The sequence below is a fragment of the Planococcus citri genome, chromosome 4 (assembly GCF_950023065.1).
Source record: "Planococcus citri chromosome 4, ihPlaCitr1.1, whole genome shotgun sequence".
Taxonomy (NCBI): Eukaryota; Metazoa; Arthropoda; class Insecta; order Hemiptera; family Pseudococcidae; genus Planococcus; species Planococcus citri.
The window spans coordinates 72,359,295-72,380,148 of record NC_088680.1 but is presented as its reverse complement, the minus strand read 5'-3'; the positions used below and the strand labels follow the sequence as shown (position 1 = coordinate 72,380,148).

General features: G+C 41.6%; 2 protein-coding genes across 8 annotated transcripts in view; both read right to left on the bottom strand.

Moving 5' to 3' along the window:
• The window catches only part of ACC (acetyl-CoA carboxylase), a 72,873-nt gene extending 60,480 nt beyond the window's left edge, over positions 1-12,393 (bottom strand). For 2 of the 7 annotated variants that reach the window (XM_065360694.1, XM_065360700.1), the window contains exon 1: positions 1,337-1,731. Coding sequence is in view for 4 of the 7 variants with exons in the window: in XM_065360690.1 (XP_065216762.1) it covers positions 9,839-10,007 (169 nt within the window). In the remaining 3 variants the exon portion in view is untranslated. Of the gene's footprint in view, positions 1-1,336; positions 1,732-9,010; positions 9,120-9,838; positions 10,023-11,054; positions 11,103-11,696; positions 11,919-12,064 lie in introns of those variants that run through there. The other 5 variants (XM_065360696.1, XM_065360697.1, XM_065360698.1 and 2 more) reach the window with 5 other exon arrangements.
• A 6,596-nt stretch (positions 12,394-18,989) lies between these two features.
• On the bottom strand, positions 18,990-20,144 carry LOC135845248 (sialidase-like). Its single transcript, XM_065363713.1, has one exon. The coding sequence runs from the start codon at positions 20,142-20,144 to the stop codon at positions 18,990-18,992; it is 1,155 nt and encodes a 384-aa protein (XP_065219785.1).
• Positions 20,145-20,854: the final 710 nt, after the last annotated feature.

Genomic DNA, 20,854 nt, shown 5'->3' with positions numbered 1-20,854 from the left:
GTTTTTCTCAAAATCGTTTATGGTGGCAAATGTGAGTTTTGATTCTCAGCTCCTCATATGTACATTTGTACAATGTACATTACATAGGTATACGACAAACGTCGAAACGTGAATACGTAAAGCTGACCAGTGCTATCAATTTTGCTCAATTTTGCTCAATTTTGCTCATTCAAACTCGTAGGACGCGGACTCGAGGCGAGGCGAGACGGAAAAGCCGATAAACATTCGCGCGATAAATTCGATGCGATGCGATGCGATGCGATGCGATAATGCCTCGGTTCGTCCGTTCGTTCGTTCGTTCTTTCGTTCTTTCGTCCAGATAGCTGATAGAATTGTAATTTGTAATGACCTACAATGATACGCTAACCTTGAAATATTTCACCGCAAGAAAAGAAACATACTCGTACGTCTACGTACGTTGACGTACGAGTACCTACCATTTGTACTCGTACATCTACATATCTACATATCTACAATACATATATCGTATAGGTAAGGTACCTATGTCCTATACGTACGAGTACCTTTTCGAATTTACGTAATACGTAATTACGTATAGGTACGTACCTCGTTGTCGCTCGTTTGCCTTTGTACGTTGTAGTACTAGTAGCTAGTACATACATACGACAACTGTCCACTGTCCACTGTCCACCGGCCTCTATCTAATTCATACAGCACAGCTAGCAAATACATAGGGTTATGTATAAATTGCTGCCCCTTTTGATTTTCTCATCGCATCGCATCGCATCGCATCGCATCGCATCGCATCGACCTTTCAAATGTCATCCATCATCTCGTCAACTACTCGTACGAGTAATCGTGGAATCGAATCGACTATCGACTATCGTCAGCGTCAGCGTCACTTTGCTCGCCTCTTACGTACAACGATACAAAAACACGCGTAATTTGTTTTTAAACGAGTAAATCCAATAGTGAGTAGATAGATACAACATACATACATACATACATATGTACGTGCAAAATACGGAATACGGAATACGGTATATACGAAGGATACGGAATGTGGGAAACGGGTAGATGCAGATGGGCCGGGCGGCTATGTCGCTGCCGTCGGCTATATCGTCCACATAAACAACTAGGTTCACCGTTTACGTTTCGTACGATAGATATGTAATATCTAATATGTATCAAGCAAGTATGTATAACTAAGTAGCTTGGGAACGTAAACGTAAACGTAAACGTAAACGCAAACGTAAACCTAACACGTACTAGGTAGTAAGTAGTAGGTAGAGGTACTACTCGTAGGTATAGGTAATAGGGATTATAGCCCAATAGGTATAGGTAAACCAAAAAGCACAAACAAACAAATACTCACGCGTAAGTCTCGGTTAAGGTTAAGGCTAAGGCTAAGGCTATGGCTATGGCTATGGCTATGGATGAGACTAAGGTTGAGGTTGAGGTGCCGCCGTCGCCGCCGTTGCAAATCTCGTAAGCCGCAGCGAAAATCCCAAATTTCCAAATGTTTACAAATACGAGTAGGGTGGTATTGCAACCGAGCTGGAGCTGGAGCTGGAGCTGGAGCTGGAGCGCGAATCGATTTAACCAAACAATACGTAGATTGACAAATTAACGAATCAACTACACTCGTACGTCGTACGAGTATTCGCCGCAACACGAAAGGTGAAAAGGTAAAAAGGTGAAAAGTGAAAAGTGAAAAAAATATCTACGAGTAGCGTCAACCTCCCGCTAGTCGAGGTACTGCCGATCAAACTACCGATCGACGAAAACGAAAAATTCGCAACCTACTCGTATATACGTTTATACGTATACGTAACCGATTGATAACACACTGTTATCGATTCTTTTTTCGCCTTTTTTCAATCACGCTCACGCTCACTCTCTCTTTCTCTCTTTCTCTCTTCGGCGTGTGTGATTTATGTACGAGTAATTATATTTGACGATAAGAAATTCAATGTACCGATGAACGTCTACGTACGAGTAATACGCGTACGGCGTACGGCGTACGCCGTACGCCGTACGCCGTACGCCGTACGCCGTACGCCGTACGTAATTGTACAAACACAAACCAACCGCTAGGCGCTATACTGAAACTGAGCATATTTTTGCGTCAGTCCGCGAGTACGAGTACCGTACTCGAGCGTAGCATACCTACACCGATACACCAATACACCTAGACCTACGAGATGTACTAACGCGGGTAAAACTAGCAGTCGATATTGGTCAAGGTGCGTCCGAGTGAGGCTTTAAAATGGAGTTAGGTACGCTTCGCTCTTTTTTTTCTCCTCGAAGAATCACAAAAACAGGCTCAGGGCTCAGGGCTATAAGGTCCTTAGGGCTTATAGGTAGCCTATTGAAGAGGGAAAGAAGAATTTTGAGCGTAACGAGGCGCACTGTCGCCACTGATTATAATATACTCGTACATACATACTCGACTACTCGTATTATGTAGTACCACAGATGGAATCGACTATCGATGATTTTTCTCAAAATAATCGAGCACAATGGCCGAATGTTCGGTACGATTGACCAGTCAAAAAGCCTGAAATAAAAAATCCGATTAATCGACGACGCGACGCGACGTCGCGTTCATTTAATCGGATCCGAATAATCGATTATAATCGGTAATCGTTCCATCTCTGCTCTGTGTAGTACGCCTCGAACCTCGCTCTTCGCTCCTCGCTTTCAGTATACGAGTACGACTATGCAGTATGCAACCATTTGACACCACAATCACAAATAATCTCGATAGCGCAGCGGATCGTACCCGTACGAGTATACGAGTATGTACAAAAGGGTACCCACTACCCAGCACACAGCACCCACCACATCGCTCCCTGCTACAGCTAAGCTACAGCATACTCGACAGCACCTACGAGCACTACATACAATACGAATAATACGATCATCGCCATCATCTACACCATCTTCGATCGTCAATTCAATAGTTTACTCGTATTGCCCATCGTCCATCGTCCATCGTCCATCGTCGCAACTCGCAGCTTCCAGCTTACGTACGAGTAATACATAGCTACGTATTCAGCTATACAACTTTTCGAGCAGCCTGGCCTCAGCCTCGTTCTCGGCCTCGTCCTCGTCGCGCCTTTTGACTCACCCGCACTTTTCTGCGGAAATCTCCATTGCAATACGTACATCTACATACCCTACTCGTATAGGGCTACCTACGTCGCGTCGCGTCGCATTTCGAGTTGGTACTCGTAATATGTATGTGTAGTGTACCAAGTCCGAAATTGTACAATTCGGGATGGTGATGGTACAAAATTGGCTGTACCAACCCCGAATCGTATAATTTCGGACTTGGTACGCAACATATGTACATACGTATTAGTCTAGACGAGAATTTCAATCCACCGAAAAAGCGGCGAGTGACAAAAGTTTTCAGAAAACATTTCCAACTCGTTAGTCGTTGTTGAGGTGGAAAACAAATTGGAAAAATCCACGGTCATTACTACCGTCGCGTCGTCGACTCTCGAGTACGAGTATCTTCACCTTCACCTTCGTTCACGCGTTCACACCAAGTTTCAAATCAAAGTATTATACGAGTAGCCGCAGCCGCGGAGATGTCGTAAAACGCCAGAAAAACACGTTTTCCAAGTGCTGGTGCTGGTGCCACTCCCCTCCCGCGGCTGGGGTGTGCAATGTCGATGGAAAGTCAGAATCTGAGAAAATGAAGAAGGCACTATACCGAATATAAGGGTATACTCGTACTCGAATCGGCGAGAACAGAAAGGCACCGAGTCACATTTTTGACATTCCCCCTCCCCCTCCCCCTCCCCCCCCCCCAAGGATATAGGAATTTCCAAGTATGGTACCGCCCGGATCGACTGGTGAGTGGTGACGCCAGATTTTCGCAAAACTACCGGGAAAGCGGTATTTGGGTGCAGAAAAAGGCCGGGTTCGCATCGACGACTTTTTAGTTAAATTTTTCGAATTCCTCGTAAAATAACTAACAACTCTTTCTACGATCTTCAGCGTGTTTACCAAGATTTTTTGATTTTCGAATACAAAATCGGTTTTTTGTTATTCCCGAAAAGTGCGAAAATTGACTCGGCCCCTTTCTGTTCTTACCGATTCACATACTCGTATTCCCGTGACTTATACTTCAGCTTGGTTTATCTTTATACTCGTTACTCGACTTAGGGCCAAATTCGTAGACGTTATACGAGTACTTAAGGCACACTCGGCTAAGTGGTGAATTTCGAGTCAATTTTTCTCACCAACGAATAAAAATTTTACGAGTATATTTTTAAAATGATAAATCAACGCTTCGGAGTTCGTTATCGTTTCATCGAGTGAAAGGGGGGTTTCAAATTTTTCAACAGATACGTAAAAATAGGGGTCAAATAGGTCAACTTCATCTATCTAAACTTTTTTTCACGTTTTAAATCAAAAAATCGCATTTTTTCGCAAACTTAAAAATTTTTTAAATCAACTTCGCAACGCGTTACCATCCCAATTTTTTAATACCTACGCTGTTCAGCCTGAAAAGTTGTCCGTAATATATTTTTTTAAAAGAATTTTTGAGAATCGGAACGATTTATGAAAACTACGTTTCGAAACTTTTTGAGCTAATTTTCTGTACGAAAAAAAGTGGCAACGCTGATTTTTACGATATCACCAAAAAGCCTCTCAAAACCCCTAACTATGGGAAAATGTTGCATTTTGGTAGATACCGCGGTTATCGAGTAATCCACTGCTGAAATGGATATTACGATATTTCAAGTTCACTGAAATTTTTTACACCCCCTGGCAGCCTTTATATAAAAAAGGGCTAGAGGGCTGCGATTTGCGCCATTGGTCATCCCTTCGGAAGGTCTTTCCACAGGAGAAATTTCAAAAAAATCGCCGAACCCCCCCCCACCCCCCACCTGCCACTTCTTGGTCCAATTGACGTGGAATGGCCCAGTAGGCCAGTACCTACGAGTAGTTAATACGTATACTCGTATACGTAACATGTAGTATACATACAATATACATATTACATACAGTACATGCGAGTACGAGCCACGAGGTATAGCTGAGAAAATTCAAGTTGCGAGTTGCGGCGGCTGATGGTGGGTGGCGGGGTGGCGGGGTGTCGGGCGGCGACGATTGACGATTGACGATTGACGATGACGTCGTAGTACCTCTATCGCTACCTGTACCTACAGGTCAGATAAATACGCGTACACCGCACACCGTACACGATCGCGATAATTTCTCAAAACCTAAAGGTTACCTTCTATTTTATCGCGTTCGCCGTTCGGCGTTCGGCATTCAGTGTTTACCTACCACGTGCGAGCTGCGAACTGCGAGTGTGAAACGGTCTTGTCTTAAGCTTTGTTCTTTTCGCATTTACTTTTTACACTAGTGTAGCTTGGTGTATTACACTGGAGTAGGTGGTGTACTCCACTCATGCACCACGCACACGTCGCACACCTTTCATCCCATTTTTGTTATCATCATCACTTCCGATAGTTTGTAGATAGAATGAAATAAGCTTTTTTACAATTTCACTCTCCATTTACAACTTTTTTTCAATAAATTAATTCACATTTGAACGCAAACGCAAACAATTATCATCAACAATCAATTCAATTTCAGTGTGCATGGTGTACAGTACACCATCTACTCCTCCTCCAGAGCAGGAGTAGATGGTGTATGCACCAACTACACCAATGCATTACACCAGAGTACACCCGACTGAATAGAACACAAACTTGCCTGCACTAGTGTGAAAAAAAAAATGAAAAGAACAAAAATCCTACACTTTCTACACCAGTGTACACTAGTGCAGTAAATTTGTGCGAAAAGAACAAAGCTTTACGTTGCTATTGCTGCTCGGTGCTCGGTACACCTTCGGCTGCAACACAAACACGACGCACGACGATGCGGCAAGGTAGCGCATAGGCATAGGCAAAGGCACAGGTACGAAGATGGGGACGCGGTCATTTGAGCGATAAAGGCAAGTAGCCAGAAAACGATGCGCATCTGGTCACTGGTCACTTGGTCAGTGGTGAGTGGACCGTTGAAATGCGGACGCACAATGCTCCGAAATGAATCGAGTAGGTGGCCACTAGCCACTAGCCAGTTGGCCACCAAAATTCAAATGCGGTATTCAAATTTGTAATCGCGCGTCGGTAATTTTTTGGGGTGGCTCGAATCGATTCCACCATCTCGTACTTGTATTTCGTTCGCAGCCTTGAAATCAGCCCTTGAAGGAAACAGCAGAGGTGGGCGCAACGCGTGAAATTTCGAAAAATCCTACTCGCGTACCGATGTTTTAGCATGTTGAATTTTGATTTTCTAACCTTAAATTACACCTTGAAAAACGACGGGCGCATGGGAGGGAAGGTGAGGGGGGGGGAGTAAAAACAGCGTTATTTCAACGAATTCGACGCGGATATCGCTAATATGTAATGTAGGTACACATGTACAGGGTGCCCAAAAATATCGGGTACCCTAAAGAAAGTTTTTCATTAAAAATATAGGTTGGCAACGTGAAATAGATGCATATGATTGGTGGAATGTTATCTCTCCAGTCCAACAACCAATCATGTGCTATCATTATTACGCGTACTCGTATCGTTCACTGTGACCAACCCAAGTATTTGGCAGAAAACTTTTTTAGGGGTACCCGATATTTCTGGACACCCTGTACATACGTACCTAGACAATACAAAACAGTGTAGGTACCGGGTGCCGAATAATATCAAAAAAACGCGTACGTTTACCTACATTGATAGAATACCTACTGCTAACAGTGCTGACCCAGACCGACGATAATTCTCGCCAACTACTCGTATGTGTATGCCAGCCTATACGAGTATTATTGGGCAGGGCCGCGGCCAGCACTGGACGATTGTCGATTAAGTATACAAAACTATACGTCTCCGATTCTCTTTGGTACCTAATCTATCTAAGTAGGTGCGCGTAGATACGTATTAGGTAGCTGTAGCTACTAGCTAGCGCTAGGCAGTAAGCGCATCTTTGGTTAGCTTAGCTACGATGAATTTTTTCAAAAATTATTGCCCAATTGGTAGTGTGTCTTGTGTCAGAGATACCAATTGGCTATTACCTACAGAACTGTTGGCGAGTATACTCGTACAATACGAGTATAAGTAATATAGAATACGGAATACGGAATACGGAATACGGAATACACACAGGTACGAGTACGAGTACACGAGTATACGAGTATATAGGCGAATAAACGAATTAACGAATAAACGAACCAGATTCGGTTCGATTCGACTTCCTACAAGTAAACCGCTTTGGGTTATTTGAAGGTTAGCTCGCACATATTGTAATTTAGCTTATTAATTTCACTCGCTGCTATCGTAATCGTGATTTGAGGTCATACGAATATGTACATTATTCGACTGGGCGGCGGCGCGGCGCGGTACTAGTTCGAGTACTTGTATTTGTGTATTCGTATTCGTATTCGTATGCTCGTACATAGGATACCTACAGTACAGTACAGTACAGTACAGTACAGTACAGCTCCTAATTAACAATACGCTACACAGCAACACGCATAAAATACAATGCCGACGCCGATGTCGATGCCGCTGCCGCTGCCACGCGGCATTTGAATTTTGAAAATGGACAACGCGACGAGCGTCAGCGTCAGCGTCACTCCGCTCGTTAACACTTAACAGTCGCAGTCTAACAGGTAGCGCAGGTACGAGTACATTTAACCCATGATCAACAACCGCAGTCACGGTCGCGGCCGCACCGCACCGCACCGCATCGCATCGCATCGCATTAGCGTGCATGCATAATGATTAATCAACTCGACTCGACTGAGAATACGAATTACGAATCACGAATACGAATATATGTGTATGTACAAATACCACAATATGCACTAGTCTAATAAGCATCGTAGGTTAACATACGTAAACGTAAACGTAACGGTAACCGTTCAAAACTGCCCACTAATTCAACGGCTGTTGGCAGTGTTGGCTCAACCTCCTGAACGACTGAACAACTTCGTAAAATTTTGCTACGTGTACTTCCAATCTTATTTTCGTCCAAATCCACAACACGTGCTTTTTCTTTCACTCCCAAAATAGTTGGTTGATGCTAACGCTCGCACTCAAAAAACATCGGTATAGGTACACGAAAACCCGCATTTCTACCTAGTACCTAGTACCTACGTTCTTAAAAAGACATTATACGGCTTTTGAACACTGTACAGCTTCCGCTCCAGCTGCAGTCGTCGTCTTCTTCTTCTTCTTCTTTTACTCGTACTTGAGACGAACGCATCTTCTAAACAAGTTGCCGGTAAACATACACATTACACGGTATGGTATACGTCGTATACAGTACAGCAGTAGGTGAGTAACTGAGTACATTTGTGTACCTATATCAAGATAAATCGAGGCACGCGTTATTCTTCAGCCAATACTCGCTGGTGCGCAGGTGAGTGATGCACTGTATGTACTAATATACTCGTACGAGTAGAAATGCACATAGATGAACACACTATCTATTCTATCCATTATCCAGTATCCATCCCCAAGTCAAGTAAGTATGCAGTTATACACATTACACGTAGGTACCTAGCTACCTACAATCCTACATACACACTTATCCAGTATAAATTGCGCGAAATATTCGCGAAATTAGCGTTCGAGTGGTAGGTAGGTACGTATGCCAGGTAGCAGGTACATAGACGTACTACGAATAGACATACGAGTATTTCTTACGAACAGCGCATCAGAACCCCAAAAATTGTCGTTCTATGTAGTTCTACGTGAAAAAAAGTGCAATTTCGGGGTACGTTATTAATAGCGGATGCGGGTTGCGGGTTGAGGGTTGCGAGTTGCGGAAACCGAAGCGGCTGAATTAGAAAAGCAAGCCAAAACGACACATCCACCAACGGCCAATCAAAGCACTTCGTGCTCGTGCAAAGGTTCTACGCATACGTTACGTTACGTTACGTTACGTTATGCAACCAACCAAGGTGAAATACGAGTGCAAAAAAATAATAGTATAAATGTAATGTATGTATAATGAAACTAACGATGTTTTCGCATGTTATTCGATGGCCGATAAATCCACATGAGTGATCGAGTTGAGGCGATGCCGACCGTTTAAATCTGCTATTGCGAGGGGGGAAAACACGCAGAATCCTAAACAGCAGAAAAATATTCGACGGTTATAGTTTGTACCTATGTATTTATTTACTCGTACTCTGGCTTTTAAATAATTTAAACTTGAAAAATTGTTGAAAAGAAAAATGAAAAAAAAACACAAAACAAAAAGAAGAATAAAGGAAAAAAAAGAAAATAAAATTAATCCCGCTAACAATAAGAAAAAAATGATATCGCGCGTCCCGATGCTTATGGAAAACTCGAATAACGTAACCTTATACCTATACTCGATACTGATCCGAAAAAAGAATACGGAAAATCGTCGAGTGGAATTTCGATGTACGAGTATATCGCGGTCGCTGGCTTTTCAAGTTTTAAATCCGATCGAATTTACAAAAAATAAAATAGGTAAAATAAAATTTCAAAAAAGGTAAAGAGAAAGCGCAAAAGCCAAGGTATCGGTTAGTTTTTGCAGAGCGGCGCAAGTTTTCGGAAGCTTTGAAATTGGTAATTTGCGCGAATTTCTAAGATTAGGTATAGGTACCCGCCTCGCGCCTACCCGGTAATCGGTATTACCTACTCGTATTCGTTTCGGAGGCTTTCACGACGCAGCCCGTTTCAGTTTCGGTCGACTTTTGGGCGTTTGGCGTCTACAACGCCAACGGACAACGGTGATGAAAAAGATGACAGGAAGCGTCGGGTGAAGCGGCGCGGCGCGGCACGGCGGGATGAGTTTGTGAAAGAAAAAACCTTCTTACCAGTTTTGATTTTAAATTTGAACGCGTACACGATGGCGATGGCGATGGTTACAATGACGAGTAACACGCACAAAAAGGACGACGACGACGACGCCGCTACCAAATTCACATCGCACAAACGATACCAACTGACTCGCACAGCCCACAGATAATCGAAAAACTCGACCATATTTCACCGCCGATTTTTTTATAGGTAGGTAGACAGATAGGTAGGTAGGTAGGTAGGTACCTCGATACGAAAAGCTTTTCAAATAAAAAACTCGATTGCGTCAATTGCGAGTATTTCCGCCGCGCCGCGCCGCGACTCGGCGTCCGACAGCGAAAATTGTCGCCGCGATGGCGGCGTGGCAGCAACCAACCGACCGGCCGGTTTCCCAACGAGCGAGGTAGCTAATCGGTTCTCGGTTGTTTTTTTTTTCTCCTTATCAACGACGTAATCTATAAAAGAAAATTAAACGAAAAGAAAAGGACGGAAAAACATTCTACAAAAATTCGCAGCAATAAAATCGACGCAGCGCGACGTCGCGTCGGCGAACGGCGTTAATGGGAAGCGAACAGATTTCGCTCTAAACTCGGGCTAAATTTCAGATCGTATCGTCGCCAGAAATTCAAAAATGAAATCGACACCGTACATCGCCGCCGCTGTCGCGGCCGCCGCCGCCAGGCCAGAATAGAAATTTCCATTCACACGACGCGACGCGAGAAACGCGATACTTTTCATTGGTTTTTGTTCATCATCGCTGGGCAGTGGGCAGTGGGCATCGGCGTTTAATTTTGCTGCTGCTGCGTAAGTACGAGTGATGTAGAAGCTTTTTTGCGAATGCCGATCGACGAATAGCAAATTTACAAGTTTGGTTGGTTAGTTGGCTGGCTGGCTGGCTGGCTGGCTGGCTGCACAAAGATAATGCAAATTGCAAGGTAGGTACTCGAGAACAGATGCGTGCTACGATGCTAGCGTGCTCCCGCTCCGGCGCGGCTGCTCGCTGCTCGTTAAATCGCCTAATCGCGTCTCATGTCAGGTAGAATTAGGTAGTAGGTACTTTACCAAAAAGGTCGCGCCGCGCCGATTCGGAATTCGGAATGTGAAATCGTAATCGCAATCGCAATCGCAATCGCGATGGTAATCGTAAAATAATTATATATTCGTAAAATGTATGTATAACGTAAAATGTGATCCAAACACCATACTACTACGTAACACGCTGCTCGAAATTACCTTCAGGCGTCAATTTTCCAGCAACAACCATAATTCAGTGGCCCACATCTGCAACAAAATACCAAATTTCCAAGAAATAAGATCGCATTCGCATACAGTACAACTATACTATAACTAATCTATAGATACTGCACATAATACACGATATACGTAACGTATGTATAATAATGTAGTATACGTAACAGTAGCAGTAGCATAGCGATAGCGTATACAGAGACAGACCTACGTATCACATCGAGATCGCACTCGCACTCGCATTTCACATTTCAGATGCGTATTGCGTATTGCGTATTGCGAATTGCGACGAATATGGCGGTTGGCGGTATAGTTTTGGCGGAAACGGAGCGGCGTGGCGGAGTAATGCCGTCTTTTTTTCGCGTTTCGCTTTCGCCTATCATTACCTCGCAGATTTTTCAAACTAGACCAAAAGAAGAAACGAAAAATTGTACAAAATACCGAATACGAGGTACATAACCACGATCGAGTGCGAACCGATAGGTATAGGTATAGGTATGCTGGATGCCGCCCGCCACTGCACCGCGATGCCAAAATTTACCTATTGCTCGAGTTGGAGCTTCCAGTTGGTGCTATGAGAATTGAGAACGGTAGCGGTAGAGGTACAAGTTACTACCTAGTACTTACATAGGTATACCTGCGTAGTGCGTACGCAAGTACGTACATGGACGTAAGTCGTAAATGCAGCAGCTGTGTTGCTGTGTAGCTGACTAGCTGTGGCTGTGGCTGTGGCTGTGGCTGTGGCTGAGCAAATCGGTATTGACGTGGTAACGTTGCTATTTGCTACAAAAAAGCGCGCTTTACATCTTTCTCAATCGTAAAATTAATCAACGATTTCGTATCTCGTGCCTGATAAGATGGTACAGTAATGTTGAAAATGCTACTACTGCTACTTAACCGATTTAGGTACAATAGGTACGATTACATTATATACTATGAAATGAAACGAAACGAAGAAAGAAACACACGAGCCAGACTTGGGCACCGATACCTACTCATATTTTTCGCACCGTACAAGCGTGTCCACTCGGCTAAGGCTTGAAATACGCAAATAGATCATTATACTTAAACAGCTAAACAGCTCGCGGATGGATGGTATTAAGAAATGTGTTTACGTAAAATTCATCGGTTTCAACGCGTTACGCGAAATTAATTACATTACGATTACGACTACGACTACACTATATAAAGTCAACACTTAACGGTGTTCCGTTCATTTCAAAAGTACTTAATTCGTAAAAACTAGCGTAAGTATATTATGTATTACGTTTCGTTGAAACTTTAAAAGCTAAGCTAATAAAAAATTTCACCGATCATCCGATATCACTCCAATTTACGAAGCTTTTACAAGACACCACAAACACTACACCGTATCACCGTACCCGGTACCGTAGACGACTTTTGACCGAGCGACGTCCATTCGAATGATTAATATAATTATAAAATCGGCCGCATAGGCAGCGCAATTATCGCGCTTCGACTCCGGTGGCGGCGCGGCGGTGGCGGTCTCCAATTGACTCCATCAAAAATCAATTCGAATTTCGAATCGCGAATTTAAAAATGATTAATTGAGAATTTAAATTATTTTAAAATGAAATGAAAATACCAGGCTATTCGCAGTTCGATTCATCATTCATGATCAATGATCATGAACAAAAAAAAACTTTTCATAGTAAAATCAAAAATGGAACAATATGTTATGTTCCAGACTGTTTGTTTTGACAGTTTTGCTTGTTCAAGTTCAAGTTATTAGGTAATTTCGATTCATTTTGTTCTGTTTTTTTGGTTTTTTTCACGTTAATTTGGTTCTACAGTTCTACTACAATTTTGTTTTGTCCTGTTCTGTTCTCACTTTTGCAGTCATCGTTACTGACGTAACTTCACTTTCACGATCGAAATCGATTCGAAACTTTACTTAATTGGTAGGTAAAGGAAGGAGTCCAATTAGTCCAATAATATTGGAAAAGAAAAACTCTCCTTATTTTTCAAGCTTTTATTGCAAAAATCAAAAATCTTTTCAAAAAGTACAACTTTTCATCATCAGGCAAGAGCACATATAGTTAATACCTATGAAGAAAATTTTTTACTTTTAAAATTACGCTCTTGAAAAACAAAAACAAAACGAAACTTGGTATCAATGGTATCATAAAAATGAAGTCCAAAATTATGAAAATTAGCGGATAAATAAAATTATAAAAGATATGAAGAGTGATATTCCAAAACTCGCTTTGTCCATTTTCACAACTTTTCAGGAGAGAGGAAAAACCGTTTCCCTTTAAACGGGCAAATTGGCTTTTTAGGCGAGTTTAGCACTTTATTTGGGTGGATTTATGATGTAGGAGTGTAGGTATACATTTCATCCACTAAATACTGCTGAAAAAAATTTCAATAAAAATGAACAAAGCGCGTTTTGGAACATTATTTTTTTTTAAAATTTTTAGTGAATTGGCTATTTAGGTGAGTGCAACACCTCATTTTGGTAGGTTGATGATGTAGGAACGTGAGTTAATACTTCATCTACCAGGTACCGCTGAAAACTCAACTTTGATAAAAATGGACAAAGCGAGTTTTGGAATATCACTCTTCATATCGTTCTCATTATTGTTCTTTCGTTCAGAACGAGTTGGCGTTCATTTGTTCAGAGGTAGGAGGTACGCAATGCAGGTAAGAAACTAGAGACCCCGAGGTAGGCCTAATGGAAATAGGTATAGGTACGCAATTTGAATTTTTGGACTTTCAATTTCTTAATAATACCGTTAATACCACCAATTTACCTTGTTTATTAATTTTTATCTCGTATCATCCTTATATATTAAAAGATGTTTGAAGGAAAACCTTGATAGAGTCCGCCAGCCTTTTCTACTGAACCGATTTCAACAAATTTTTTTTTTAAACGTTCCTTTTAACGTGTAGATATGTCATCAAGAAAAAAAAATCGGAAATTTTGAAATTAAGGGCCGAAAAAATTGAAAAAACACGTTTTCTATTGTGTTTAAACAATAGAATTTCGAGTAGAAACCTTGATAGAGTTCGCCAGCCTTTTCTATCGAACCGATTTCGACAATTTTTTTTTCAAACGTTCCTTTTGACGTGTAGATATGTCATCAAGAAAAAAAATCGGAATTTTTCAAATTAAAGGCCGAAAAAATTGAAAAAACACTTTCTCTATTGTTTATAAATGCACGTATTACAATGCACACCGACAACAATACACTCAGAACGTTGCTATGTGGGCGTGTTTACAGCGTAGGGGTGTTGAGGAGGGAATGATGTTGTTGTTTGTTGTGTTGCGAGTTACATTCATTGCTATAGTATTTTATTTTTTTCAAAACTGGAATGTGGTGTCTGTTAAAATAATAAGGAGAGGAGGTTCTACACTTGAGATCATTTGGGTTAGGATTTTATTTCAACAGCACAAATTTAAATGTTTAGTGGAACATTGTTTGTAAAAAAGTTAAAGTGAAGATGAAGAAGGGTTCAGTACAGTGTAGCCAGAATTTTCTCAAAGAGAGGGCAAAACCAGATATTTAGGTATGAAAAATCGAAATTAGAGGTAATGTAATGGAAACCCTTCGTAATGTACATATGATAATTTGTATGGAAATGAAGGTGCAATTACTGCTCAAGTGAAGTGAGAGCGAAAAATTTGTTGAAAAAAATGGGTCGAAAAAACGGTTCATTATTGCGTGCATTATTTCTAATTTTCACTCGCGGGGGGGGGGGGCTCAAGTCACGTTCCTCTCTTAGCTAAGCCACCACTGGTAGGGTTTCTACACTTGGGATACAAATTTGACTATCCTACCTCAGATTTTCATTTAATAGGATTGAATTACTGCAGCATACTCACTACCTACTCATTTTATGCCATCATTTTACAAAAATTTTAAACATTTTTCTACCCAATTTTACATATAGAATTTCAGAAATTTTACTCCTAAAAAATGATGATAGCTAATTATCAAGTCAGTAAGTATACCAGAGTAATTCAATACGCCAAGTATAAATCTGAAGTGAATAGATGTAAGTTTTTTGAGAAAAAAAATGTCGTTAATTCATTGTAGAAATTGATAGAAATATTGTTCAAACTTGAATTTTTTAAACATTGTACTTTAGAACCAGAGTAGAATTTGCTATTGACACATTTCAGCTGATTTGCATTTAGGAGCAGGGGCATGAGTTGAGTTGTTAAAAAAGTGAGCCCCGGAGGGGCGAGAGGCCTGAGCGAAGCGAGGGCCAGGGCGAGCAGCACGAGCGAAGCGAGTGCGCGAGCTATGGAGGCGGAGGTCGCGGAGCGACCTAGGGGGCGAAGCCCCCTAGTTTATTTTAATACGTTATATCGCACCTCGGGAGTAATAAGGTTACATCTCAAAAAAGTGAAATTTTACAGGAGAGCGATTTTCTTTCTTTTTTTTTTAACTCGATGCATTATTTTCATCGAGTTATAATTAATTGTGAGGAATGAATAGCATCTCATTTTAAAGATTGGGTATCTTACCTTCATTTAGCATAAGAATACTTTGAAAAATAATATCCTAAAGAGGAAATATTTCATTGTTTGGAAAACATTTCGAGTTATAACCTTTCATTAAAGTTGATGTGGAGGCGAAAGGAAGCGTCCAAAAAAACTGTCACTTTAACAAAATTGTAGAGAATTAAATTTCCAATCGACGTAATGTCGTTAGTTTTTTTCTAGAGTGCTTAGTTTTTGAGTAATTCTCAAAAAACTAAAATACATTTTTCTGAAAAGTGATCGATTTAAAAAAATTTTTTCCATTTGGTGCAAACCAATAAAAAATGCACTTCTCGCGTCTATTTCTATCTGACAAACATTCAAAACAATCAAAACTTTTTGTTAACACTTTGTATGTAGGTACCTACGAAATTTGCTAAAAAAAAAAGATGGAGTTAGTGGAGTTTTTTGAGATGTACCCTTATAACTCCAAACAACTTGCAATGTTGTTGGGATTTTGAGTTAGGCCATTTGCGGTTTTTACAAGATCCACATAATGTACCCAACTCGAAGCGTTATTTTTGGTTGAGCTTCAGGGGGGGGGGGGTCATACAAACTCCAAAAATGCAAAAATCTCAAAATCGATTTTTTTTTAGATGTAGGTAACCTTATTACTCCCGAGGTGCGAAATGTAAAAGCATAAAACAAACGCCCATTAGCGCACGTAAAAAGTACCTATATATTTGAACGGTGATTTTTCGTTCGTTATTTGAAGATTGTACTCGTATTTCGCCATTGACCAATGACCACTACTGCGAGGGAATGATGTGATGGCGCAAATTCGCACTTGACACCGTACAAAACACCAGTAGGTACTAGGTAGGTAATAGCTATTTGCTATAAATGTATCTAGTACCTACTAACCCGTCGCCACTCGCCACTCGCCACTGGCCAGCCATGGGCCAGCCAACCTAACTGATCGCCTATCGGCTACCGTTCTGTATTATCTGCTTATGGTAGGTATGTAGATGTACCTGGACCTGGGTGGTGCATTAGATCACTCGGAGTTGGAACACCTAGCCTAGACAATAGACATACCTAGATCCACCACTGGCACTGGGTACCGAGTAGGTAGCTAAATCGTAAATACGTACGGGGTTGGTTAATTTTACGCGCCTCGCGCCTCGCGCCCGCGCTATCGTGAAAGTAGTGATCAAACTGCCATTGCCAGCTGCCAACTCGATTCGAGTCCAATCGCCGTCAGGTTGTCGTTGTTAGATTTTCACGACCAGCACGACCACGAAGACGAAACGATACGATGCGAGAAATGCTATCCAATCTTCTCTGCTGACGCCGCCATTCGATTTAGGCCTAGTGGTGTCATTGATGGAGGAAAGTTGTTGCAAATGCGAGTCGAGCGGCCGCATTTTAACTACGTGTATTTCGTTGTGTGAAATATTACTTTATGCTGACTTCCTATAATGGATTAAGAAGAGACTTACCCCGGCTAGATTGGTAAATAATATTACACAGAATAATACACGACACGCGGTGTTGGTAGAATTATGTATTCAATTACGATACATGTCGATTTAAACACAATTACACAATGAAACAATAATATAATAATTGCCTTCTTCGGCGAAACCGTTTAACACAATTAATACACTGATAAACTCAAATTAACCATATAAACTCAAATTGACATTACAAAGAAATAATAAGTTCAAATTAACCATTCACGCGAACGTGCCCAATAAACTCAAATTAACTGACCCGACACTACACAGTAGTACATGACGAATAACGGCCGCAGCGCCGATCACCGGACTCGACGTCCAGCTCGCGACGCTGTTCAGTGTTACCACCACAAGGGTGGTAATCTGTCCCTAATATCCCTTACAGGAACGGCATATATCCCTCTCACATATGCCCCTTCGTGTGTTTACTCGTGAGAGTAGCCACAGAGGAACATACGGATATTATGAGAGTTATATGACGCACCTGTAAGGTGATTGACCCGATGTAGGATCGGTCCCCTGCCCCCCGTGTGTTTCACTGTGTGAAAGTAGGAGCAGAGAAAATACACTTTTCACCCACGTACGTAAGTAACTGCACTCGTCTACCACCCCTGAACTCAGTGCACTGCACTGCCCACCAGCGATCCAAGAACCGAAGGCAAGCGCGAGCAGCTCACATGAGCCAGGTGTACCAGGTATGTACAGTATACTTACGAGACAGTTTCCAAAAAGAAGACTTTTCCCTAATCTATTCGAAATTTTTCTGTTTCAGCGCAGTGGCTGGAGTACCCTTCCGGTCAAAATTGGAGATAAGACAAAAGCCAAGAGGAGCGAACCGTTATTCGAATCGCAGTGGATTCTGTTTCAGGTCAGCTGTACTGCACTGTGGCAGAAATGGGCGAAATTACATCAAAAAATTTAAGAGTTGATAAAAATGAAAACTGTCAAAAAATACGTCAAAAAACATTCAAAATACATAAAACAAACACTTTTTACAAATTAATAGTGGACTTCTTTTTTATCTTCTTTTACTGGCGCTTTATATAAAAACAATAACAAATGCTTAAAAATTAAAAATTGAGCACCTCTTTTGAAAAAATTTACAATTTTGGTCCACGTGTTTCGAAAAAATAAAAATTAAGAAAAAATAAAGATTGAAAATTAAACAAAAACAAACATAAAAAACAAGATAGGAAAAATGAAAAACGGTCACGTAACCGTAAACTAGTTACTACAGGGTACATGATATTTTACACAATTCTAACATCATTATGAATTACAAATCGGACAAATTACACTGTTTACATCAACATCACAAAAGAAAATCATCGATTGCACACGCAGGTGCGAGAAGACGACTAGCAAGACGTAATGAATCGTATACAATGCGTCGATCAAAATCTGGAACCGTCGGATGATAAATCGTTGATAATCGAATAATTACGACGACGAGATGGAAAATTAATTTCGTTGAGGCGGTACAGTCCCTCGCCTTTACTACGCTGAGTCGACTGGCTTTAACGTTGCCAGGAATCGTTACGACGCTCGATGATTTGCTAAGTGAAGCGAAAACCCATAGCAATTAGTACATAGAAATAAAAAATATCACGCCGACGTAGGCGTTGTAGGAAATTTGAACAAATTTAAATTAGTTTACGTTAGTTCACTCGAATCTTAAAAAAAAAAATTGAAAATGGTCGAAACTACGAAAGTATTGGCGACGTCGAGTGAATTTTGAAAGTTTTACTGGTGAAATTTTGGCCCTAGGTATAGCAACCTTTTTTGAATTTATCAGTACCTACTTTTTGGTGGGTAGGTACCTACAGTTTTGAAGTTCATTTTTACATTGCCAAAATTTATTTTTTTAATAACTTTCCCAGTGGGAAAAGTTGAATAAAAATTTCACCAGTTTTTGTATATTGTTTAGGTATGTAACCTCTTTAGGAATTTTTAATCTTCCTCGTTCTTCGAATCGTCGAAATTGTCTTTCATCGGAGATTTGAGTTCAGCTAAGCTGGGCTCATCCTCCATTTTGGATTCGTCTGTCGCTGAGGACAGTGTCGATTGTGCCGATGAGTTCGGCGATTGAAACGTTGTATTGGCTGGCGTAGTAGCCACCGATGATGCGAATGAGGTTTGAGGTTGCGTCGGTGTATTCGGCGCTGTGCTGGTGTCCATGTGTTCGATTCCAAGCGATCGTGGGCTCGGGTTGGGTGCGAAGCTGAGGTAATTCGGTGCGGTGGATCGCGGTGACCCTTGGACAATCGGTTGAGTTGACGCAGGTAGCGCCGGTGAAGCCGGAGCTGACGGTGTAGCTTGAGCTTGAGATGCTGGCGGTGTTGCCAGACTATCGATCGATTGAAATATCTCATTCGCACTTTGACCCGAAGTAGGGGCATTTTGCGTAGTATTACGCGTTGGAGAGAATATGCGAGAGTTTACTGTGATAGTAGCCGTGCCTCCGGGTATTTTCACTGTTTGTTGTCCGAGAGCAGGTATGCTCTGTGAAGTTTGTTGATTAATACCAGCTCCAGCGGATGCTGCGTTGTCGGCAGGTGGCGTAGGAGCGGGTTGGCTCGATGGTCCAGCAACGGCGTTTGGTTGCTGGTTTTGCTGAGTATTATTATTCGCAGCGAGTTGCTGCTGTACTGAGGCGTTGAGTTCACGATCGCTATCATCGTTTCCCGCATTGGACGCATTGTCGTCGTCATTTCCTTCGTAGTTGTCATTATCATCGTTGGCACGTTCGGTGACGTCTAATGGAATCATGATAAATTCGTTGCGTACGGTCATGACGAAGTCAGTGAAGTCTTCTAGTCGGTACATTGGACCGAATTGATCAATCTCAGGTTCTAGACCTACGAAGAAATCGAGTGGTGCCATCATTTGGATGGTACCGCTGAACGTTCTAGTCCAAGTGCTGCGGAGAACTCGCTCGTAGTCTTGTAAGACTTGTTGGGGTTGTTCGTGGTAGCGAATCAATGGCATTACGTAGATTTCCTCAACTTGTCTACGTTGCAATAGGCGAAGTAGCGCAATAAATTGTTGTTCGAAATTGAACGCTGCTGTTCCATGGAATGCGTCCCAATTTCCAATCGATATCATGAGCCGCCGTGGGATCTGTGGTAATGAAGTCAAGTAATTGATAAGGTCTTGGAGCGTAAGGTCTCTGCGATATAGCGAGGGGTGGAGGAGGTCGCGCATTTCGGGTTTACGTTGCAAAATGTATTGCACCATGCCAAATACAAATCCATCGCCGAGCATTAAAATATCTTGCGCAGCTAGCGCAGTTTGAACCGTACTGTCGCGGTTGTGGATTCCGAGTAACGTATACCGCAGTGGGTATTGGTTAATGCAACCCCCGAAATAGGTAGGGTTTGTTTTTCATTTCTTTTTCCATTTCTTTGCACTTTTCGTCAAATTTTTCTTTTTCTTTTTTACGCTGTGCCATGTCAGCTTTTAAACGCAAATAAGATTCGCTGTTTTTGTCTTTTTGTTTCTTCCTGAGTTCGAGGTTTCTTTTTTCAATGTCGCGTATACACGCGTTGTAGCGTGGTTTGACTTTTTTAGCCAATTCAGCATATTGGTTCAAAAACTGTTTTCTTTTACGAATTCGAGTCGGTTCCGAAAGTGCATCGTCGATCTCTGTAGGGTCGACTTTGAGTTTTTGTAGTAGTTCAATTAGGTCTTTTTGTTCAGGTTCAGTGTCTGATTTGAATTTCACTTTTTTCTTTTTTCGTGACGTTTTAGCTGACTCGTTGTCAGTGTCAGACGATGCGTCATATTGTTTGACGTGAAACAAATTTAAATTTTTT